Source organism: Oncorhynchus gorbuscha, linkage group LG10 (assembly GCF_021184085.1).
Source record: "Oncorhynchus gorbuscha isolate QuinsamMale2020 ecotype Even-year linkage group LG10, OgorEven_v1.0, whole genome shotgun sequence".
Lineage (NCBI taxonomy): Eukaryota > Metazoa > Chordata > Actinopteri > Salmoniformes > Salmonidae > Oncorhynchus > Oncorhynchus gorbuscha.
In genome coordinates this window covers 99,902,328-99,925,428 of record NC_060182.1, presented here as the reverse complement: position 1 = coordinate 99,925,428, position 23,101 = coordinate 99,902,328, and the positions used below count along the sequence as shown (strand labels likewise).

At 51.6% G+C, this 23,101-nt stretch overlaps 1 protein-coding gene across 1 annotated transcript in view; it reads left to right on the top strand.

Moving 5' to 3' along the window:
• eif2ak3 (eukaryotic translation initiation factor 2-alpha kinase 3) overlaps window positions 1–22,783 on the top strand; it is a 77,836-nt gene extending 55,053 nt beyond the window's left edge. The window contains exons 8-17 of the mRNA XM_046367623.1: window positions 460–582; window positions 858–1,087; window positions 1,329–1,441; window positions 3,441–3,563; window positions 3,650–3,796; window positions 6,299–7,112; window positions 7,562–7,735; window positions 10,786–10,887; window positions 11,041–11,103; window positions 20,323–22,783. Coding sequence (XP_046223579.1) covers window positions 460–582; window positions 858–1,087; window positions 1,329–1,441; window positions 3,441–3,563; window positions 3,650–3,796; window positions 6,299–7,112; window positions 7,562–7,735; window positions 10,786–10,887; window positions 11,041–11,103; window positions 20,323–20,508 — 2,075 coding nt within the window. The 3' untranslated portion in view covers window positions 20,509–22,783. The remainder of the gene's footprint in view (window positions 1–459; window positions 583–857; window positions 1,088–1,328; window positions 1,442–3,440; window positions 3,564–3,649; window positions 3,797–6,298; window positions 7,113–7,561; window positions 7,736–10,785; window positions 10,888–11,040; window positions 11,104–20,322) is intronic.
• Window positions 22,784–23,101: the final 318 nt, after the last annotated feature.

The window sequence follows — 23,101 nt, the reverse complement described above, 5'->3', positions numbered from 1 at the left end:
GTCCAGCCTGGAGTTAGTGTGTCCAGCCTGCTGTCTGGAGTTACAGTGTGTCCAGCCTGGAGTTACAGTGTGTCCAGCCTGGAGTTACAGTGTGTCCAGCCTGGAGTTACAGTGTGTCCAGCCTGGAGTTACAGTGTGTCCAGCCTGGAGTTACAGTGTGTCCAGCCTGGAGTTACAGTGTGTCCAGCCTGGAGTCACAGTGTGTCCAGCCTGCTGTCTGGAGTCACAGTGTGTCCAGCCTGCTGTCTGGAGTCACAGTGTGTCCAGCCTGCTGTCTGGAGTCAGTGTGTCCAGCCTGCTGTCTGGAGTCACAGTGTGTCCAGCCTGGAGTTACAGTGTGTCCAGCCTGGAGTTAGTGTGTCCAGCCTGGAGTTAGTGTGTCCAGCCTGTTGTCTGGAGTTACAGTGTGCCCAGCCTGCTGTCTGGAGTGAGTTTTAATGCAGTGTCTCTTTCACGCAGATTCTCCATCTCGGACTCCTGTTCTGGTTGGTTCTGATGAGTTTGACAAATGTCTGAACAACGACAAGTTCTCTCATGAAGAATACAGCAACGGAGCTCTGTCAGTCCTGCAGTACCCGTATGGTAAGAACCTACTGTTATAACCTGTTATAACCTCCTAGTATACTGTTATAACCTCCTAGTATACTGTTATAACCTCCTAGTATACTGTTATAACCTCCTAGTATACTGTTATAACATGTTATAACCTTTTATAACCTCCTAGTATAAAATCCTAACCACCTCTTCTTGTTTTACCATGTTGTTAAAAATGACATGGAAATGCATTGTTGATTTATAATAGTACAAGTTATTGAGTTTGTTTGATTGATTGACTGGTTCCTCTCTCTGTTCCCCAGACAACGGGTACTACTACCAATACAGTAAGCGTTACCGTGGGCGACGCGGCGTGGCGGAGGTGTCTCTGCTGAAGGGTGGTGGTGCAGTGGGGGAGAGGAGGAGGAAGGATCCGGTCCTGTTACTGCCCTGGTGGAAAGAGATTCTCGGGACCATGGTGTTCTGTATCGCTGCTACCACCTATATAGTCAGGAAGTTCTTCCAACCCCCCGCCCCGGTGGAGTACATACGGGTACGTTTGTTTGGTGTACTGTGAAGTAGCTAGCGTTTGATACTGTACGTAGAGGGGGGTAGGGGGTAGGGGGAGGGGGAGGTGGGAGGGGGTGGGGATACTGGGGGGGGGAGGGGGAGGGGGTGGGGGAGGGCGGTGGGGGGGGAGGGGGGAGGGGGGGTGTTCAGAAGTGTTTTTTGTTGTTTCTGGATCAATGTTAATTAATTAATTAATAATCCTGTCTCTATCCTGATCTCCGTAGCAACGCAAGGAGTCGGAGACTCAGTGTCAGACAGACAGCAAGTATGACCTTGAGGTGGCCGAACCCAATGAGACGGTTGTCATGGAGACCCGCCCCAGTGAATATGTATCCAGGTATCGTACGGTGTTGACATTAAAACAGACCTGACAACTGATTCACTAAAGCTACGTCCAAAATGGAACCCTACTCATACTGATGGCCCCCCCAGTATATATACTGTATAGTAACTGATAGCCCCCCCAGTATTGATACTGTAGTAGCTGATTGATACTGTATAGTAGCTGATAGCCCCCAGTATTGATACTGTATAGTAACTGATAGCCCCCCCAGTATTGATACTGTATAGTAACTGATAGCCCCCCCCCCCCAGTATTGATACTGTATAGTAGCTGATAGCCCCCCCAGTATTGATACTGTATAGTAGCTGATAGCCCCCCCCAGTATTGATACTGTATAGTAGCTGATAGCCCCCCCAGTATTGATACTGTATAGTAGCTGATAGCCCCCACCAGTATTGATACTGTATAGTAGCTGATAGCCCCCCACCAGTATTGATACTGTATAGTAGCTGATAGCCCCCACCAGTATTGATACTGTATAGTAGCTGATAGCCCCCCCCAGTATTGATACTGTATAGTAGCTGATAGCCCTCCACCAGTATTGATACTGTATAGTAGCTGATAGCCCCCCCAGTATTGATACTGTATAGTAGCTGATAGCCCCCCCAGTATTGATACTGTATAGTAGCTGATAGCCCCCCCAGTATTGATACTGTATAGTAGCTGATAGCCCCCCCAGTATTGATACTGTATAGTAGCTGATAGCCCTCCACCAGTATTGATACTGTATAGTAGCTGATAGCCCTCCACCAGTATTGATACTGTATAGTAGCTGATAGCCCTCCACCAGTATTGATACTGTATAGTAGCTGATAGCCCTCCCCAGTATTGATACTGTATAGTAGCTGATAGCCCTCCACCAGTATTGATACTGTATAGTAGCTGATAGCCCTCCACCAGTATTGATACTGTATAGTAGCTGATAGCCCCCCCCAGTATTGATACTGTATAGTAGCTGATAGCCCCCCTGATAGCCCAGTATTGATACTGTATAGTAGCTGATAGCCCTCCACCAGTATTGATACTGTATAGTAGCTGATAGCCCTCCACCAGTATTGATACTGTATAGTAGCTGATAGCCCTCCACCAGTATTGATACTGTATAGTAGCTGATAGCCCTCCACCAGTATTGATACTGTATAGTAGCTGATAGCCCTCCACCAGTATTGATACTGTATAGTAGCTGATAGCCCTCCACCAGTATTGATACTGTATAGTAGCTGATAGCCCTCCACCAGTATTGATACTGTATAGTAGCTGATAGCCCTCCACCAGTATTGATACTGTATAGTAGCTGATAGCCCCCCCAGTATTGATACTGTATAGTAGCTGATAGCCCTCCACCAGTATTGATACTGTATAGTAGCTGATAGCCCTCCACCAGTATTGATACTGTATAGTAGCTGATAGCCCTCCACCAGTATTGATACTGTATAGTAGCTGATAGCCCTCCACCAGTATTGATACTGTATAGTAGCTGATAGCCCCCCCAGTCCACCAGTATTGATACTGTATAGTAGCTGATAGCCCTCCACCAGTATTGATACTGTATAGTAGCTGATAGCCCTCCACCAGTATTGATACTGTATAGTAGCTGATAGCCCTCCACCAGTTGATTGATACTGTATAGTAGATACTGATAGCCCTCCACCAGTATTGATACTGTATAGTAGCTGATAGCCCTCCACCAGTATTGATACTGTATAGTAGCTGATAGCCCCCCCCCAGTATTGATACTGTATAGTAGCTGATAGCCCCCACCAGTATTGATACTGTATAGTAGCTGATAGCCCCCACCAGTATTGATACTGTATAGTAGCTGATAGCCCTCCACCAGTATTGATACTGTATAGTAGCTGATAGCCCCCCAGTATTGATACTGTATAGTAGCTGATAGCCAGTATCTACCACTCTCTGGGAAGAGAAGCTGCTGATTTTCACTGTATCTGTGTCCATTCGACAATAGACTCTTCCTCTTCTGTCTGTCTCCCAGGTACCTGACAGACTTTGAGCCGGTACAGTGTCTGGGTCGAGGAGGGTTTGGTGTCGTGTTTGAGGCTCGGAACCAGGTGGACGACTGCAACTATGCTATCAAGAGGATCCGCCTTCCCAACAGGTAACGGGCTTCAGCATTGTTACAAACGAAGTACCTGTGTTTACTAAACCCGCTAGCCTGTGTATTGACCAGCTCTTACCCAACAGAGAGCTGGCCAGGGAGAAGGTGATGAGAGAGGTGAAGGCTCTGGCCAAGCTTGAACACCCAGGGATCATCCGTTACTTCAACGCCTGGCAGGAGAGCCCTCCAGAGGGCTGGCAGGAGGGACAGGACCAGCGCTGGCTGGAGGAGAGGTAGGAACCATAATGTTACACCAGGTAGGAACTATTACAGTGTAACACCAGGCAGGAGAGCCTGGCTGGGGGGAACTTTTTGTCAGAAATGGACAGCCGTTAATTGAGCGAGAGTCACAGCTACAGTTGATGTCGGAAGTTTACATACACTTATGTTGGAGTCATTAAAACTTGTTTTTCAACCACTCCACAAATGTCTTGTTAACAAACTATAGTTTGGGCAAGTCGGTTAGGACATCTACTTTGTGCAGGACACAAGTAATTTTTCCAACAATTGTTTACAGACAGATTATTTCACTTCTAATTCACGGTATCACAATTCAAGTGGGTCAGAAGTTTACATAGACTAAGTTGACTGTGCCTTTAAACAGCTTGGAAAATTCCAGAAAATATGTCATGGCTTTAGAAGCTTCTGATAGGCTAATTGACATAATTTGAGTCAATTAGAGAGGTGTACCTGTGGATGTATTTAAAGGCCTACCTTCAAACTCAGTGCCTCTGCGTGACATCATGGGAAAATCTAAAGAAATAAGACCTCAGAAAAAATATAGTAGACCTCCACAAGTCTGGTTCATCCTTGGGAGCAATTTCCAAACGCCTGAAGGTACTACGTTCATCTGTACAAACAATAGTACGCAAGTATAAACACCATGGGACCACGCAGCCATCATACCGCTCAGGAAGGAGACGCGTTCTGTCTCCTAGGGATGAATGTACTTTGGTGTTAAAAGTGCAAATCAATCCCAGAACAACATCAAAGGACCTTGTGAAGATGCTGGAGGAAACAGGTACAAAAGTATCTATATCCACAGTAAAACGAGTCCTATATCGACATAAGCTGAAAGGCCTCTCAGCAAGGAAGAAGCCACTGCTCCAAAACCTACATAAAAAAGCCAGACTACAGTTTGCAACTGCACATGGGGACAAAGAGAAATGTCCTCTGGTCTGAACAAAAATAGAACTGTTTGGCCATAATGACCACTGTTATGTTCGGAGGATAAAGAGGGAGGCTTGCAAGCCAAAGAATACCATCCCAACCGTGAAGCACGGGGGTGGCAGCATCATGGCCCTCGCTACATATTCGTCGCCAGACCCACTGGCTCCAGGTCATCTACAAGTCCATGCTAGGTAAAGCTCCGCCTTATCTCAGTTCACTGGTCACGATGGCAACACCCATCCATAGCACGCGCTCCAGCAGGTGTATCTCACTGATCATCCCTAAAGCCAACACCTCATTTGGCCGCCTTTCATTCAAGTACTCTGCTGCCTGTGACTGGAACGAATTGCAAAAATCGCTGAAGTTGGAGACTTTTATCTCCCTCACCAACTTCAAACATCTGCTATCTGAGCAGCTAACCGATCGCTGCAGCTGTACATAGTCTATCGGTAAATAGCCCACCCATTTTTACCTACCTCATCCCCATACTGTTTTTATACTGTTTTTTTATTTATTTACTTTTCTGCTCTTTTGCACACCAATATCTCTACCTGTACATGATCATTTATCACTCCAGTGTTAATCTGCAATATTGTAATTATTCGCCTACCTCCTCATGCCTTTTGCACACATTGTATATAGACTCTCCTTTTTCTACTGTATTATTGACTTGTTAATTGTTTACTCCATGTGTAACTCTGTGTTGTCTGTTCACACTGCTATGCTTTATCTTGGCCAGGTCGCAGTTGCAAATGAGAACTTGTTCTCAACTAGCCTACCTGGTTAAATAAAGGTGAAATAAAATTTTAAAAAATGTTGTGGGCGTGCTTTGCTGCTGGAGGGACTGGTGCACTTCACAAAATAGATGGCATCATGAGGTTGGAAAATTATGTGGATATATTGAAGCAACATCTCAAGACATCAGTCAGGAAGTTAAAGCTTGGTTGTAAATGGGTCTTCCAAATGAACAATGACCCCAAGCATACTTCCAAAGTTGTGGCAAACTGGCTTAAGGACAACAAAGTCAAGGTAGTGGAGGGGTCATCACAAAGCCCCGACTTCAATCCTATAGAAAATGTGTGTGCAGAACTGAAAAAGTGTGTGTGAGCAAGGAGGCCTACAAACCTGACCCAAAATTCACCCAACTTCTTGTGGGAAGCTTGTGGAAGACTACCTGAAACGTTTGACCCAAGTTCAACAATTTAAAGGCAATGCTACCAAATACTAATTGAGTGTAAACTTCTGACCCACTGGGAATGTGATGAAAGAAATAAAAGCTGAAATAAATTATTCTCTACTATTATTCTGACATTTCACATTCTTAAAATAAAGTGGTGATCCTAACTGACCTAAAACAGGGAATTTTTACTAGGATTAAATGTCAGGAATTGTGAAAAACTGAGTTTAAATGTATTTGGCTGAGGTGTAAACTGAGTTTAAATGTATTTGGCCGAGGTGTAAGTAAACCTCCGACTGGAAACTGTATGTTTCTAAAACCCATTTCCGTTCCTGAAATGTATGAAGTAGGATGATGGCGATCGTAATATTCCTCTCCTCTCTCTCAGCACTACCGACTGGCCTCTGAGCTCCCCCGACCACATGGAGGTGCTGTCTGTCAAAGTGCCCATCTCGTCTGTCTCCAGCCCTGTGAGTTCTGCGTCTGGGCTGGGCGGGGCCTTCATGACTGACCACGACCAATCCATGCTCTCCAGATCCGCAGGCGGGGCCATGGGATTTGGCTGTGGGGCTATGGACTTCAGAGTTGGGACTGACATCCCCTTCCCCCTGCTGATTGGTCAGGACAGTATGATGTCAGAGCTGGATAGCCAACCAGATGCAGAGGCCTCGACTTCAGACACTCCCCACTCCTTTGAGCTATGCCCCCCCCGCGGCCCCAGCGACTGCACCTCGTCCTCCTTTGACATCGTGTTCGAGGACTCGGGCTGCGACCGTGACGCCGACCCTGACCCTGAGGTCATGATCCCCTCAGAAGCCTCTGGATTGGCCAGTACCCCGCTCACTGAGAAGGCTAGCTCCTCCTCCTCCCACACCAGAAGAACCGACCCTTTCCCCGTACCCGTCCCACCCTCCTCCCCCTCCATCCCTCCCTCCTCCTCTCCTCCACGCCCCACCTCCCTCTCCCTCTGCCTGGCCCCAAGCCCCTCCCGGACCCCCCCAACTCTGCGGCCCCAACCCTCTCCTAAAGTCTACCTGTACATTCAGATGCAGCTGTGTCGTAAAGACACCTTGAAGGATTGGATGTCTCAGAGATGTCTGCCTGAACACAGGGAACATTCTCAGTGTCTGGGCATATTTTTGCAGATCTCTGAAGCTGTTCACTTCCTCCACAGCAAGGGCCTGATGCACAGAGACCTCAAGGTGAGGACATCGACACAGATACATACACACACAGGAATGAAGACACATGCACAGACAGATGGACACCCACCCACACAATCCCCAGCCCTACCTTCACCAGTATCTAACAATTCTCTCTCTCCCTCTCCTCTCTCATCCTTCTTTCTCCTCTCTCCTCCTTCCCTCTCTCCTCCTTCCCTTTCTCCTCCTTCCCTTTCTTATCTCTCCCTCTCCTCCTTCTCCCTCTCCTCTCTTCTCTCCTCTTTCCTCCTCTCTCTTCCTTCCCTCTCTCCTTCTCCCTCTCCTCTCTTCTCTCCTCTCTTCTCTCCTCTCTTCTCTCCTCTTTCCTCCTCTCTCTTCCTTCCCTCTCTCCTTCTCCCTCTCCTCTTCTCTCCTCTTTCCTCCTCCCTTCCCTCTCTCCTCTCTCCCCCTCCTCTTCTCCTTCTCTCTCCTCTCTCTCCCTCCTCCAGCCCTCCAATATCTTCTTCACAGTAGATGATGTGGTGAAGGTTGGAGACTTTGGTCTGGTGACGGCCATGGACCAGGAAGAGGATGAGGATGATTCAGGACCCCTAACTCCCATGCCCAGCTACGCCCGTCACACTGGACAAGTCGGCACCAAACTATACATGAGCCCAGAGCAGGTAAGACCGAACACTACATGACCAGCAGTATGTGGACGCCTGCTCGTCGAGCATCTCTTTCCAGAATCACGGGCATTAATATGGAGTTGGTCCCCCCCTTTGCTGCTATAACAGCCTCCACTCTTCTGGGAAGGCATTAATATGGAGTTGGTCCCCCCCTTTGCTGCTATAACAGCCTCCACTCCTCTAGGAAGTCATTAATATGGAGTTGGTCCCCCCCTTTGCTGCTATAACAGCCTCCACTCTTCTGGGAAGGCTTTCCACTAGATGTAGGAACATTGCTGCTATTAACAACCTCCACTCCTCTAGGAAGTCATTAATATGGAGTTGGTCCCCCCCTTTGCTGCTATAACAGCCTCCACTCTTCTGGGAAGGCTATCCACTAGATGTAGGAACATTGCTGCTATTAACAGCCTCCACTCTTCTGGGAAGGCTTTCCACTAGATGTTGGAACATTGCTGCTATAACAGCCTCCACTCTTCTGGGAAGGCTTTCCACTAGATGTTGGAACATTGCTGCAGGGACTTGCTTCCATTCAGCCACAAGAACATTACTGAGGTCTGACACTGATGTTGGGCGATTAGGCCTGGCTCGCAGTCTGCGTTAAAATTCATCCCAAAGGTCTTCGATGGGGTTGAGGTCAGAGCTCTGTGCAGGCCAGTCTTGTTCTTCCACACTGATCTCGGCAAACATTTCTGTATGGACCTCACTTTGTGAATGGGGTCATTGTCATGCTGAAACAGGAAAGGGCCTTCTCCAAACTGTTCCCACAATGTTGGAAGCACAGAATATTCTAGAATGTCATTGTATGCTGTAGCGTTATGATAGCGTCCCTTCACTGGAAATAAGGGGCCAAGGCCGAACCATTATTCCTCCTCCACCAAACTTTACAGTTGGCATTATGTATTGGGGTAGGTAGCGTTCTCCTGGCATCCACCAAACCCAGATTTGTCCATCGGACTGCCAGATGGTGAAGTGTGATTCATCACTCCAGAGAACGCGTTTCCACTGATCCAGAGTCCAATGCTCTGCCATGGAAACCCATTTCATGAAGCTTGAAATTGAGCTCAGGTGCATCCCGTTTCCATTGATCATCCTTGAGATGTTTCAACAAATTGATTGGAGTCCACCTGTGGTGAATTCAATTGATTGGACATGATTTGGAAAGGAACACACCTGTGTAAACTCAGCAAAAAAAGAAACGTCCTCTCACTGTCAATTGCGTTTATTTTCAGTAAACGTAAATGTGTATGAACATAGCATTCAACTACTGAGACATAAACTGAACAGGTTCCACAGACATGTGACTAACAGAAATGGAAAAATGTGTCCCTGAACAAAGGAGGGGGGGGGTCAAAATCAAAAGTAACAGTCAGTATCTGGTGTGGCCACCAGCTGCATTAAGTACTGCAGTGCATCTCCTCCTCACGGACTGCACCTGATTTGCCAGTTCTTGCTGTGAGATGTTACCCCACTCTTCCACCAAGGCACCTGCAAGTTCACGGACATTTCTGGGGGGAATGGCCCTAGCCCTTACCCTCCGATCAAACAGGTCCCAGACCTTTCTGGGAGGAATGGCCCTAGTCCTCACCCTCCGATCAAACAGGTCCCAGACGTGCTCAATGGGATTGAGATCCGGGCTCTTCGCTTGCCATGACAGGACACTGACATTCCTGTCTTGCAGAAAATCATGCACAGAACGAGCAGTATGGCTGGTGGCATTGTCATGATGGAGGGTCATGTCATGTTGAGCCTGCAGGAAGGGTACCAAATGAGGGTGGAGGATGTCTTCCCTGTAACCACAACATAACATTGATTATGCCTGCAATGACAACAAGCTCAGTCTGATGATACTGTGACACACCGCCCCAGACCGTGACGGACCCTCCACCTCCAAATCGATCCCGCTCCAGAGTACAGGCCTCGGTGTAACGATCATTCCTTCGACGATAAACGCGAATCCGACCATTACTCCTGGTGAGACAAAACCACGACTCATCAGTGAAGAGCACTTTTTGCCAGTCCTGTCTGGTCCAGCTACGGTGGGTTTGTGCCCATAGGCGATGTTGTTGCCGGTGATGTCTGGTGAGGACCTGCCTTACAACAGGCCTACAAGCCCTCAGTCCAGCCTCTCTCAGCCTATTGTGGACAGTCTGAGCACTGATGGAGGGATTGTGGATTCCTGGTGTAACTCTGGCAGTTGTTGTTGCCATCCTGTACCTCTTCCACAGGTGTGATGTTTGGATGTACCGATCTTGTGCAGGTGTTGTTACATGTGGTCTTCACTCGAGGACGATCAGCTGTCCATCCTGTCTTCCTGTAGCGCTGTCTTAGGCGTCTCACAGTACGGACATTGCAATTTATTGCCCTGGCCACATCTGCAGTCCTCATGCCTCCTTGAAGCATGCCTAAGGCACGTTCACGCAGATGAGCAGGGACCCTGGGCATCTTTCTTTTGGTGTTTTTCAGAGTCAGTAGAAAGGCCTCTTTAGTGTCCTAAGTTTTCATAACTGTGACCTTAATTGCCTACCGTCTGTAAGCTGTTAGTGTCTTAATGACCGTTCCACCATTCATTGTTTATGGTTCATTTGAACAAGCATGCGAAAGTGTTTAAACCCTTTACAATGAAGATCTGTGAAGTTATTTGGATTTGTACGAATTATCTTTGAAAGGCAGGGTCCTGAAAAAGGGACATTTATTAGTTTATAATATGGTCCCACTGTTGTCAGAGCAAAAACCAAGCCATGAAATCAAAGGAATTCTCCGTAGAGACAGGATTGTGTCGAGGAACAGATCTGAGGAAGGGTTCCCCCTGTCCTGGTTCATGTAATAGATATTTTAGACTGGTAAATTGTCTGTCTGGTAACTCCTCCTGTTAGACTCGTAGAGCTGTCTAATAGAGATGTAACCAAGATGTCTATCCGTGTCTTAACCTTTACTCTCACAAAGTAGACATCTACTCTCTTGTTACCCTGAACTGTGTAGTCTTCTAGATTAGAGATGTTTATCTATCTAACTGTAACCATAGCCTTGCTCTCTCTCCTCTCCAGTTGTCTGGTGACTTGTACTCTCACAAAGTGGATATCTACTCTCTGGGTCTGATCCTGTTTGAGCTGCTCTGTCCTTTCAGGACACAGATGGAGAGGGTCAGGGTGAGTACCATACAATGGTGAATAGTACTATATATAAACTCACCAGGGTGAATAGTACTATATATAAACTCACCAGGGTGAATAGTACTATATATAAACTCACCAGGGTGAATAGTACTACAGTATTGTCAATGATACCATGTTTATCTCCAGACTCTGACTGAAGTCCGAGAGCTGCAGTTTCCTGCTGTCTTCTCCAAGAACAACGTCCAGGAGGTAAGTAGTGTATATCTGCTGTCTGTCTGGCGCCTCCTACTGTCTCTGCTGGCTCTCTGGCGCCTCCTACTGTCTCTGCTGGCTCTCTGGCGCCTCCTACTGTCTCTGCTGGCTCTCTGGCGCCTCCTACTGCCTCTGCTGTCTGTCTGGTGCCTCCTACTGTCTCTGCTGGCTTTCTGGCACCTCCTGCTGGCTCTCTGGCGTCTCCTACTGTCTCTGCTGTCTGTCTGGCGCCTCCTACTGTCTCTGCGGTCTGTCTGGCACCTCCTGCTGGCTCTCTGGCTCTCTGGCTCCTCCTACTGTCTCTGCGGTCTGTCTGGCACCTCCTGCTGTCTCTCTGGCGCCTCCTACTGTCTCTGCTGGCTCTCTGGCGCCTCCTACTGTCTCTGCTGGCTCTCTGGCGCCTCCTACTGCCTCTGCTGTCTGTCTGGTGCCTCCTACTGTCTCTGCTGGCTTTCTGGCACCTCCTGCTGGCTCTCTGGCGCCTCCTACTGTCTCTGCTGGCTCTCTGGCGCCTCCTACTGTCTCTGCTGTCTGTCTGGCGCCTCCTACTGTCTCTGCTGTCTGTCTGGCACCTCCTGCTGTCTCTCTGGCGCCTCCTACTGTCTCTGCTGGCTCTCTGGCTCCTCCTACTGTCTCTGCTGTCTGTCTGGCACCTCCTGCTGTCTCTCTGGTGCCTCCTACTGTCTCTGCTGGCTCTCTGGCGCCTCCTACTGTCTCTGCTGTCTGTCTGGCACCTCCTGCTGTCTCTCTGGCGCCTCCTACTGTCTCTGCTGGCTCTCTGGCGCCTCCTACTGTCTCTGCTGGCTCTCTGGCGCCTCCTACTGTCTCTGCTGGCTCTCTGGCGCCTCCTACTGTCTCTGCTGGCTCTCTGGCGCCTCCTACTGTCTCTGCTGGCTCTCTGGCGCCTCCTACTGTCTCTGCTGGCTCTCTGGCGCCTCCTACTGTCTCTGCTCTCTGTCTGACGCCTCCTACTGTCTCTGCTCTCTGTCTGACGCCTCCTACTGTCTCTGCTCTCTGTCTAACGACTCCTACTGTCTCTGCTGGCTCTCTGGCGCCTCCTACTGTCTCTGCTGGCTCTCTGGCGCCTCCTACTGTCCCTGCTGGCTCTCTGGCGCCTCCTACTGTCTCTGCTGGCTCTCTGGCACCTCCTACTGTCTCTGCTCTCTGTCTGGCACCTCCTACTGTCTCTGCTCTCTGTCTGACGCCTCCTACTGTCTCTGCTCTCTGTCTGACGCCTCCTGCTGTCTCTGCTCTCTGTCTGACGCCTCCTGCTGTCTCTGCTCTCTGTCTGACACCTCCTACTGTCTCTGCTCTCTGTCTGACACCTCCTACTGTCTCTGCTCTCTGTCTGACACCTCCTACTGTCTCTGCTGGCTCTCTGGCGCCTCCTAATGTCCCTGCTCTCTGTCTGACACCTCCTACTGTCTCTGCTGGCTCTCTGGCGCCTTCTAATGTCTCTGCTCTCTGTCTGACGCCTCCTACTGTCTCTGCTCTCTGTCTAACGACTCCTACTGTCTCTGCTGGCTCTCTGGCGCCTCCTACTGTCTCTGCTGGCTCTCTGGCGCCTCCTACTGTCTCTGCTCTCTGTCTGGCGCCTCCTACTGTCTCTGCTGGCTCTCTGGCGCCTCCTACTGTCTCTGCTCTCTGGCGCCTCCTAATGTCTCTGCTCTCTGTCTGACACCTCCTACTGTCTCTGCTGGCTCTCTGGCGCCTCCTAATGTCTCTGCTCTCTGTCTGACGCCTCCTACTGTCTCTGCTCTCTGTCTGACACCTCCTACTGTCTCTGTTGGCTCTCTGGCGCCTCCTACTGTCTCTGCTGGCTCTCTGACACCTCCTACTGTCTCTGCTCTCTGTCTGACGCCTCCTGCTGTCTCTGCTCTCTGTCTGACGCCTCCTGCTGTCTCTGCTCTCTGTCTGACGCCTCCTACTGTCTCTGCTGGCTCTCTGGCACCTCCTACTGTCTCTGCTGGCTCTCTGGCGCCTCCTACTGTCACTCTGGAGCCTCCTACTGTCTCTGCTGTCTCTCTGGCGCCTCCTACTGTCTCTGCTGGCTCTCTGGCGCCTCCTACTGTCTCTGCTGGCTCTCTGGCGCCTCCTACTGTCTCTGCTGGCTCTCTGGCGCCTCCTACTGTCTCTGCTGGCTCTCTGGCGCCTCCTACTGTCTCTGCTGTCTGTCTGACGCCTCTTACTCTCTGCTGTCTGTCTGACGCGTCTCTGCTGGCTCTCTGGCGCCTCCTACTGTCTCTGCTGGCTCTCTGGAGCCTCCTACTGTCTCTGCTGGCTCTCTGGCGCCTCCTACTGCCTCTGCTGGCTATCTGGCGCCTCCTACTGCCTCTGCTGGCTATCTGGCGCCTCTTACTTTCTCTGCTGGCTCTCTTGCGCCTCCTACTGTCTCTGCTGTCTGTCTGACACCTCCTACTGTCTCTGCTCTCTGTCTGACACCTCCTACTGTCTCTGCTCTCTGTCTGACACCTCCTACTGTCTCTGCTGGCTCTCTGGCGCCTCCTAATGTCCCTGCTCTCTGTCTGACACCTCCTACTGTCTCTGCTGGCTCTCTGGCGCCTTCTAATGTCTCTGCTCTCTGTCTGACGCCTCCTACTGTCTCTGCTCTCTGTCTAACGACTCCTACTGTCTCTGCTGGCTCTCTGGCGCCTCCTACTGTCTCTGCTGGCTCTCTGGCGCCTCCTACTGTCTCTGCTCTCTGTCTGGCGCCTCCTACTGTCTCTGCTGGCTCTCTGGCGCCTCCTACTGTCTCTGCTCTCTGGCGCCTCCTAATGTCTCTGCTCTCTGTCTGACACCTCCTACTGTCTCTGCTGGCTCTCTGGCGCCTCCTAATGTCTCTGCTCTCTGTCTGACGCCTCCTACTGTCTCTGCTCTCTGTCTGACACCTCCTACTGTCTCTGTTGGCTCTCTGGCGCCTCCTACTGTCTCTGCTGGCTCTCTGACACCTCCTACTGTCTCTGCTCTCTGTCTGACGCCTCCTGCTGTCTCTGCTCTCTGTCTGACGCCTCCTGCTGTCTCTGCTCTCTGTCTGACGCCTCCTACTGTCTCTGCTGGCTCTCTGGCACCTCCTACTGTCTCTGCTGGCTCTCTGGCGCCTCCTACTGTCACTCTGGAGCCTCCTACTGTCTCTGCTGTCTCTCTGGCGCCTCCTACTGTCTCTGCTGGCTCTCTGGCGCCTCCTACTGTCTCTGCTGGCTCTCTGGCGCCTCCTACTGTCTCTGCTGGCTCTCTGGCGCCTCCTACTGTCTCTGCTGGCTCTCTGGCGCCTCCTACTGTCTCTGCTGTCTGTCTGACGCCTTCTACCGTCTCTGCTGGCTCTCTGGCGCCTCCTACTGTCTCTGCTGGCTCTCTGGAGCCTCCTACTGTCTCTGCTGGCTCTCTGGCGCCTCCTACTGCCTCTGCTGGCTATCTGGCGCCTCCTACTGCCTCTGCTGGCTATCTGGCGCCTCTTACTTTCTCTGCTGGCTCTCTTGCGCCTCCTACTGTCTCTGCTGTCTGTCTGACACCTCCTACCGTCTCTGCTGGCTCTCTGGCGCCTCCTACTGTCTCTGCTGGCTCTCTGGCGCCTCCTACTTTCTCTGCTGGCTCTCTTGCGCCTCCTACTGTCTCTGCTGGCTATCTGGCGCCTCTTACTTTCTCTGCTGGCTCTCTTGCGCCTCCTACTGTCTCTGCTGTCTGTCTGACACCTCCTACCGTCTCTGCTGGCTCTCTGGCGCCTCCTACTGTCTCTGCTGGCTATCTGGCGCCTCTTACTTTCTCTGCTGGCTCTCTTGCGCCTCCTACTGTCTCTGCTGTCTGTCTGACACCTCCTACCGTCTCTGCTGGCTCTCTGGCGCCTCCTACTGTCTCTGCTGGCTCTCTGGCGCCTCCTACTGTCTCTGCTGGCTCTCTGGCGCCTCCTACTGTCTCTGCTGGCTCTCTGGCGCCTCCTACTGCCTCTGCTGGCTCTCTGGCGCCTCCTACTGCCTCTGCTGGCTCTCTGGCGCCTCCTACTGGCTCTCTGGCGCCTCCTACTGTCTCTGCTGTCTGTCTGACACCTCCTACTGTCTCTGCTCTCTGTCTGACACCTCCTACTGTCTCTGCTGGCTCTCTGGCGCCTCCTAATGTCTCTGCTCTCTGTCTGACGCCTCCTACTGTCTCTGCTCTCTGTCTGACACCTCCTACTGTCTCTGTTGGCTCTCTGGCGCCTCCTACTGTCTCTGCTGGCTCTCTGACACCTCCTACTGTCTCTGCTCTCTGTCTGACGCCTCCTGCTGTCTCTGCTCTCTGTCTGACGCCTCCTGCTGTCTCTGCTCTCTGTCTGACGCCTCCTACTGTCTCTGCTGGCTCTCTGGCGCCTCCTACTGTCTCTGCTGGCTCTCTGGCGCCTCCTACTGTCTCTGCTGGCTCTCTGGCGCCTCCTACTGTCTCTGCTGGCTCTCTGGCGCCTCCTACTGTCTCTGCTGTCTGTCTGACGCCTTCTACCGTCTCTGCTGGCTCTCTGGCGCCTCCTACTGTCTCTGCTGGCTCTCTGGAGCCTCCTACTGTCTCTGCTGGCTCTCTGGCGCCTCCTACTGCCTCTGCTGGCTATCTGGCGCCTCCTACTGCCTCTGCTGGCTATCTGGCGCCTCTTACTTTCTCTGCTGGCTCTCTTGCGCCTCCTACTGTCTCTGCTGTCTGTCTGACACCTCCTACCGTCTCTGCTGGCTCTCTGGCGCCTCCTACTGTCTCTGCTGGCTCTCTGGCGCCTCTTACTTTCTCTGCTGGCTCTCTTGCGCCTCCTACTGTCTCTGCTGGCTATCTGGCGCCTCTTACTTTCTCTGCTGGCTCTCTTGCGCCTCCTACTGTCTCTGCTGTCTGTCTGACACCTCCTACCGTCTCTGCTGGCTCTCTGGCGCCTCCTACTGTCTCTGCTGGCTATCTGGCGCCTCTTACTTTCTCTGCTGGCTCTCTTGCGCCTCCTACTGTCTCTGCTGTCTGTCTGACACCTCCTACCGTCTCTGCTGGCTCTCTGGCGCCTCCTACTGTCTCTGCTGGCTCTCTGGCGCCTCCTACTGTCTCTGCTGGCTCTCTGGCGCCTCCTACTGTCTCTGCTGGCTCTCTGGCGCCTCCTACTGCCTCTGCTGGCTCTCTGGCGCCTCCTACTGCCTCTGCTGGCTCTCTGGCGCCTCCTACTGCCTCTGCTGGCTCTCTGGCGCCTCCTACTGGCTCTCTGGCGCCTCCTACTGTCTCTGCTGTCTGTCTGACACCTCCTACTGTCTCTGCTCTCTGTCTGACACCTCCTACTGTCTCTGCTCTCTGTCTGACACCTCCTACTGTCTCTGCTGTCTCTCTGGCGCCTCCTACTGTCTCTCTGGAGCCTCCTGCTGTCTCTGCTCTCTGTCTGACGCCTCCTACTGTCTCTGCTGGCTCTCTGGCGCCTCCTACTGTCTCTGCTGGCTCTCTGGCGCCTCCTACTGTCTCTGCTGGCTCTCTGGCGCCTCCTACTGTCTCTGCTGGCTCTCTGGCGCCTCCTACTGTCTCTGCTGTCTGTCTGACGCCTTCTACCGTCTCTGCTGGCTCTCTGGCGCCTCCTACTGTCTCTGCTGGCTCTCTGGAGCCTCCTACTGTCTCTGCTGGCTCTCTGGCGCCTCCTACTGCCTCTGCTGGCTATCTGGCGCCTCCTACTGCCTCTGCTGGCTATCTGGCGCCTCTTACTTTCTCTGCTGGCTCTCTTGCGCCTCCTACTGTCTCTGCTGTCTGTCTGACACGTCCTACCGTCTCTGCTGGCTCTCTGGCGCCTCCTACTGTCTCTGCTGGCTATCTGGCGCCTCTTACTTTCTCTGCTGGCTCTCTTGCGCCTCCTACTGTCTCTGCTGTCTGTCTGACACCTCCTACCGTCTCTGCTGGCTCTCTGGCACCTCCTACTGTCTCTGCTGGCTCTCTGGCGCCTCCTACTGTCTCTGCTGGCTCTCTGGCGCCTCCTACTGTCTCTGCTGGCTCTCTGGCGCCTCCTACTGCCTCTGCTGGCTCTCTGGCGCCTCCTACTGCCTCTGCTGGCTCTCTGGCGCCTCCTACTGGCTCTCTGGCGCCTCCTACTGTCTCTGCTGTCTGTCTGACACCTCCTACTGTCTCTGCTCTCTGTCTGACACCTCCTACTGTCTCTGCTCTCTGTCTGACACCTCCTACTGTCTCTGCTGTCTCTCTGGCGCCTCCTACTGTCTCTCTGGAGCCTCCTGCTGTCTCTGCTCTCTGTCTGACGCCTCCTACTGTCTCTGCTGGCTCTCTGGCGCCTCCTACTGTCTCTGCTGGCTCTCTGGCGCCTCCTACTGTCTCTGCTGGCTCTCTGGCGCCTCCTACTGTCTCTGCTGGCTCTCTGGCGCCTCCTACTGTCTCTGCTGTCTGTCTGACGCCTTCTACCGTCTCTGCTGGCTCTCTGGCGCCTCCTACTGTCTCTGCTGGCTCTCTGGAGCCTCCTACTGTCTCTGCTGGCTCTCTGGCGCCTCCTACTGCCTCTGCTGGCTATCTGGCGCCTCCTACTGCCTCTGCTGGCTATCTGGCGCCTCTTACTTTCTCTGCTGGCTCTCTTGCGCCTCCTACTGTCTCTGCTGTCTGTCTGACACCTCCTACCGTCTCTGCTGGCTCTCTGGCGCCTCCTACTGTCTCTGCTGGCTCTCTGGCGCCTCTTACTTTCTCTGCTGGCTCTCTTGCGCCTCCTACTGTCTCTGCTGGCTATCTGGCGCCTCTTACTTTCTCTGCTGGCTCTCTTGCGCCTCCTACTGTCTCTGCTGTCTGTCTGACACCTCCTACCGTCTCTGCTGGCTCTCTGGCGCCTCCTACTGTCTCTGCTGGCTATCTGGCGCCTCTTACTTTCTCTGCTGGCTCTCTTGCGCCTCCTACTGTCTCTGCTGTCTGTCTGACACCTCCTACCGTCTCTGCTGGCTCTCTGGCACCTCCTACTGCCTCTGCTGGCTCTCTGGCGCCTCCTACTGCCTCTGCTGGCTCTCTGGCGCCTCCTACTGGCTCTCTGGCGCCTCCTACTGTCTCTGCTGTCTGTCTGACACCTCCTACTGTCTCTGCTCTCTGTCTGACACCTCCTACTGTCTCTGCTCTCTGTCTGACACCTCCTACTGTCTCTGCTGTCTCTCTGGCGCCTCCTACTGTCTCTCTGGAGCCTCCTGCTGTCTCTGCTCTCTGTCTGACGCCTCCTACTGTCTCTGCTGGCTCTCTGGCGCCTCCTACTGTCTCTGCTGGCTCTCTGGCACCTCCTACTGTCTCTGCTCTCTGTCTGACGCCTCCTACTGTCTCTGCTGGCTCTCTGTCTAACGCCTCCTACTGTCTCTGCTGGCTCTCTGGCGCCTCCTACTGTCTCTGCTGTCTCTCTGGCGCCTCCTACTGTCTGTGCTGGCTCTCTGGCGCCTCCTACTGTCTGTGCTGGCTCTCTGGCGCCTCCTACTGTCTGTGCTGGCTCTCTGGCGCCTCCTACTGTCTGTGCTGGCTCTCTGGCGCCTCCTACTGTCTCTGCTGGCTCTCTGGCGCCTCCTACTGCCTCTCTGGAGCCTCCTGCTGTCTCTGCTCTCTGTCTGACACCTCCTACTGTCTCTGCTGGCTTTCTGGCACCTCCTACTGTCTCGGCTCTCTGTCTGACGCCTCCTACTGTCTCTGCTCTCTGTCTAACGACTCCTACTGTCTCTGCTGGCTCTCTGGCGCCTCCTACTGTCTCTGCTGGCTCTCTGGCGCCTTCTACTGTCTCTGCTGGCTCTCTGGCGCCTCCTACTGTCTCTGCTGGCTCTCTGGAGCCTCCTACTGTCTCTGCTGTCTCTCTGGCGCCTCCTACTGTCTCTGCTGTCTCTCTGGCGCCTCCTACTGTCTCTGCTCTCTGTCTGACACCTCCTACTGTCTCTGCTGGCTCTCTGGCACCTCCTACTGCCTCTGCACTCTGTCTGACGCCTCCTACTGTCTCTGCTCTCTGTCTAACGCCTCCTACTGTCTCTGCTGGCTCTCTGGCGCCTCCTACTGTCTCTGCTGTCTCTCTGGCGCCTCCTACTGTCTCTGCTGTCTCTCTGGCGCCTCTTACTTTCTCTGCTGGCTCTCTGGCACCTCCTACTGTCTCTGCTGGCTCTCTGGCGCCTTCTACTGTCTCTCTGGAGCCTCCTGCTGTCTCTGCTGGCTCTCTGGGGCCTCCTACTGTCTCTGCTGTCTCTCTGGCGCCTCCTACTGTCTCTCTGGAGCCTCCTGCTGTCTCTGCTCTCTGTCTGACGCCTCCTACTGTCTCTGCTGGCTCTCTGGCGCCTCCTACTGTCTCTGCTGGCTCTCTGGCGCCTCCTACTGTCTCTGCTGGCTCTCTGGCGCCTCCTACTGTCTCTGCTGGCTCTCTGACGCCTCCTACTGTCTGTGCTGGCTCTCTGGCGCCTCCTACTGTCTGTGCTGGCTCTCTGGCGCCTCCTACTGTCTGTGCTGGCTCTCTGGCGCCTCCTACTGTCTCTGCTGGCTCTCTGGCACCTCCTACTGCCTCTGCTGGCTCTCTGGCCCCTCCTACTGTCTCTGCTGGCTCTCTGGCGCCTCCTAATGTCTCTGCTCTCTGTCTGACACCTCCTACTGTCTCTGCTGGCTTTCTGGCACCTCCTACTGTCTCGGCTCTCTGTCTGACGCCTCCTACTGTCTCTGCTCACTGTCTAACGACTCCTACTGTCTCTGCTGGCTCTCTGGCGCCTCCTACTGTCTCTGCTGGCTCTCTGGCGCCTCCTACTGTCTCTGCTGGCTCTCTGGCGCCTCCTACTGTCTCTGCTGGCTCTCTGGCGCCTCCTACTGTCTCTGCTCTCTCTCTGGCGCCTCCTACTGTCTCTGCTCTCTGTCTGACGCCTCCTACTGTCTCTGCTGGCTCTCTGGCGCCTCCTACTGTCTCTCTGGAGCCTCCTGCTGTCTCTGCTGTCTCTCTGGCGCATCCTACTGTCTCTGCTGGCTCTCTGGCGCATCCTACTGTCTCTGCTGGCTCTCTGGCGCCTCCTACTGTCTCTGCTGGCTCTCTGGCTGCTTCTATCTCTTGGTCCAAATGGAGAATTAAATAACAGGCAAAAACACTGTTACAAAGCTTGATACATTAATATCATAGATGGAATAAAATGCAATCATGGCATGAAATGTACTACTCTTAGGAAATTAATAAGTGTTGTATCTGATCAGTATGTTTTGATATTGATCAGATCGTAGTGTGTGGTGTCATGTACCCTGATGTGTCTCTCCTGTGTACTCTAGCTGGGCATGGTCCGTAGCATGTTGTCCCTTAACCCGGCGGAGCGTCCTGAGGCTGCTGACATCACGGAGGAGCCTCTGTTTCAGGAACTGGAAGTCCCGTGTCGCCTGGCGGTCCGACAACGATCCCGGACATACAGCGCCTCGTCAGCCGGATGGCCTGCACGCACCTCTATAGCCTCTTCCTGAACACACACACACACACACACACACACACACACACACACAACACACACACGCGCAACACGCACACACACACACACATGCCAGTCACCCCTGTTCCCCCATTCTCAGTCTAATGCCAGACAGAACCTCCTCCTTCTGACACACCACCAAAGAGACCCTGTTGAACATCTCTCTCACATCGTTCCTACAGTAACCGTACTCTCACACAGTGTTTGTTCATTCAATCTCTCCCTCCTGCTGAGCCCTGCTGAACCCTGTACCTTATCAACCATATCTAGATGACACCTTGTTCTACCATGAACTGTCCTTAACAACTGGTAACTAGTACTGACAACTAGTACTGAGAACTGGAGGCTGAGACAGACATGCCTGACTTGGGTGAAAAACCTTTTCCTGCTAGTTCTGTTTAAGATGATTTAAATGTATTGCTTTAGGCCTTAGGAGGTTTGTGAGGTGTTAACTGCCTTGGTGTTTGTGAATGCATCAGATATCTGACCTGCCTTGGACCAGGAGACCTGCCTTGGACCAGGAGACCGGCCTTGGACCAGGAGACCTCCACTAGAATGAATTAATGAATGGTGCTGGGGAATGTGTTCTACAGCATGATGGGGGATCACAGGGCTAAGAATTCCTCAACGCTATCCTCTTTTTGTTGTTGTAAATGTAGACAGTCAACTCTGTTTAAGTTGCTAAGCCAGAGCAGGACAATGATTTTCCAAAATGTTCTCCCTGCCATTTTTGTAAATAAGTAAACAAAACAAAAATTCAAATGATTGTATGTTGTTAAAAGATGTGGTGTGGTCACACCTGTGTATATATACTGACTGTAATACGGTTCCATTGCTTTGTAAATGGCAGAATGAAGCATTATGATATCCAATGAAGGGAGAGAGAGAGGAGAGCTGCACTTGATCGCTAGCTGAATGTGATCTGGTCTCTTAAGCCCGGAGGATACTGTGTCATAGACATGGTTCTTTCTATCTAAGAAATAGAAGGGAGAGTGGATGTATTTCTAAGTGAACTGTCACCAGATGGGGCCAGATTCAGTCCGATCACGTTAGGTCCTCTCTGCACGTTTTAAAGGCAATATTCCCATGTTTGCGTAAGACCCACATTCACGGAAAACGCTCCGTATGTTTGGTTTTTCCACCTTTTATTGAACCAGGTCGGGCCAGTTGAGAACAGGTTCTCATTTACATGTTGTCATCTCATGTTGGCTTGATTAGAACTTGCCTTTAAATGTCAATTGCTCTATAAGGTGGCTCTTCCTCGGTCTGTATTTCATTTAGGCCCTGAACAAGAATGAACTGATTCTAAGTTGAGGAGGACCTCCCAATAACATTTTGGACCTTTCATTATGTGATAAACACCATGTTTTCCCCTCTGGACAGGAGAGCAGTGCTTTACAAAAGTCTTATCAAGTCCTTGTTACTCTTATCACTGATAATTGTAATGTACTATAATTATTGTTTTATCAATTGTACTTTTTCTAATGATTTTTGAAAGGCTTTTTTCATATAATCCTGCAAGCGTTTTTGATTACTGTAAAGTTTTTGATTACTGTAAAGTTTTTGACTGGAGAAGCTGATAAATTTACAGCAGAGATCTGGTTCTGTTGAGTAGAGATGAGAGAGGAGAGTCTGCTGAGGTAGAGCTGGTTCTGTTGAGGAGAGTCTACTGAGGTTTGGTCAAAATAAAATCACTTTTTTTTATAACCCAAACTGGGTTGAACCAAATGGAACCAATAAGGCTGAAACAACAGGGAGGGACCTCGCTGAACTTGTCCAATAAAAAAAAACTCTGGTTTTCCATTGCAAAATGTTTTGCTACGGTGTGCACTAATGAATACACCCCTGGATTAAATGTTCAAACTAGATCTTACAGTTTATAACCTTTTCCCTTTGACCTACTGTATCTGAGTCCCAGCGAAGAGGGTTGTTTTATTTGTATTCATGTTTTATGGACTATATGAAGGAATTACCGTTCTCTGACTTTGCCTTCAAACTCTGAGAACATCTGCAGCAAGTACCTAAATTGTATTTCTGTCTGTCTGCAATCAATAGTATCTAAGACCTTTAGATAATACTGTCATCTCTGCTTTTAGTTCTAGAAGTAGTGTTATAAATGACAACTATAGTTGAATTAGTTTATAAGATAGTTATCTAACGGATATTAAGTTTTTTTGTTCTCTTCCTCCCTCCTCCTCTCTTCTTCTCACCTCCCTCCTCCTCTCTTCTTCTCTCTTCTTCTCTCTTCTTCTCTCTTCTTCTCTCCTCCCTCCTCCTCTCTTCTTCTCTCTTCTTCTCACCTCCCTCCTCCTCTCTTCTTCTCTCCTCTCTTCTTCTCTCTTCTTCTCTCTTCTTCTCACCTCCCTCCTCCTCTCTTCTTCTCTCCTCCCTCCTTCTCTCTTCTTCTCTCCTCTCTTCTTCTCTCTTCTTCTCTCTTCTTCTCACCTCCCTCCTCCTCTCTTCTTCTCTCCTCCCTCCTCTTCTTCTCTCCTCCCTCCTCTCTTCTTCTCTCCTCCCTCCTCTCTTCTTCTCACCTCCCTCCTTCTCTCTTCTTCTCACCTCCCTCCTTCTCTCTTCTTCTCTCCTCC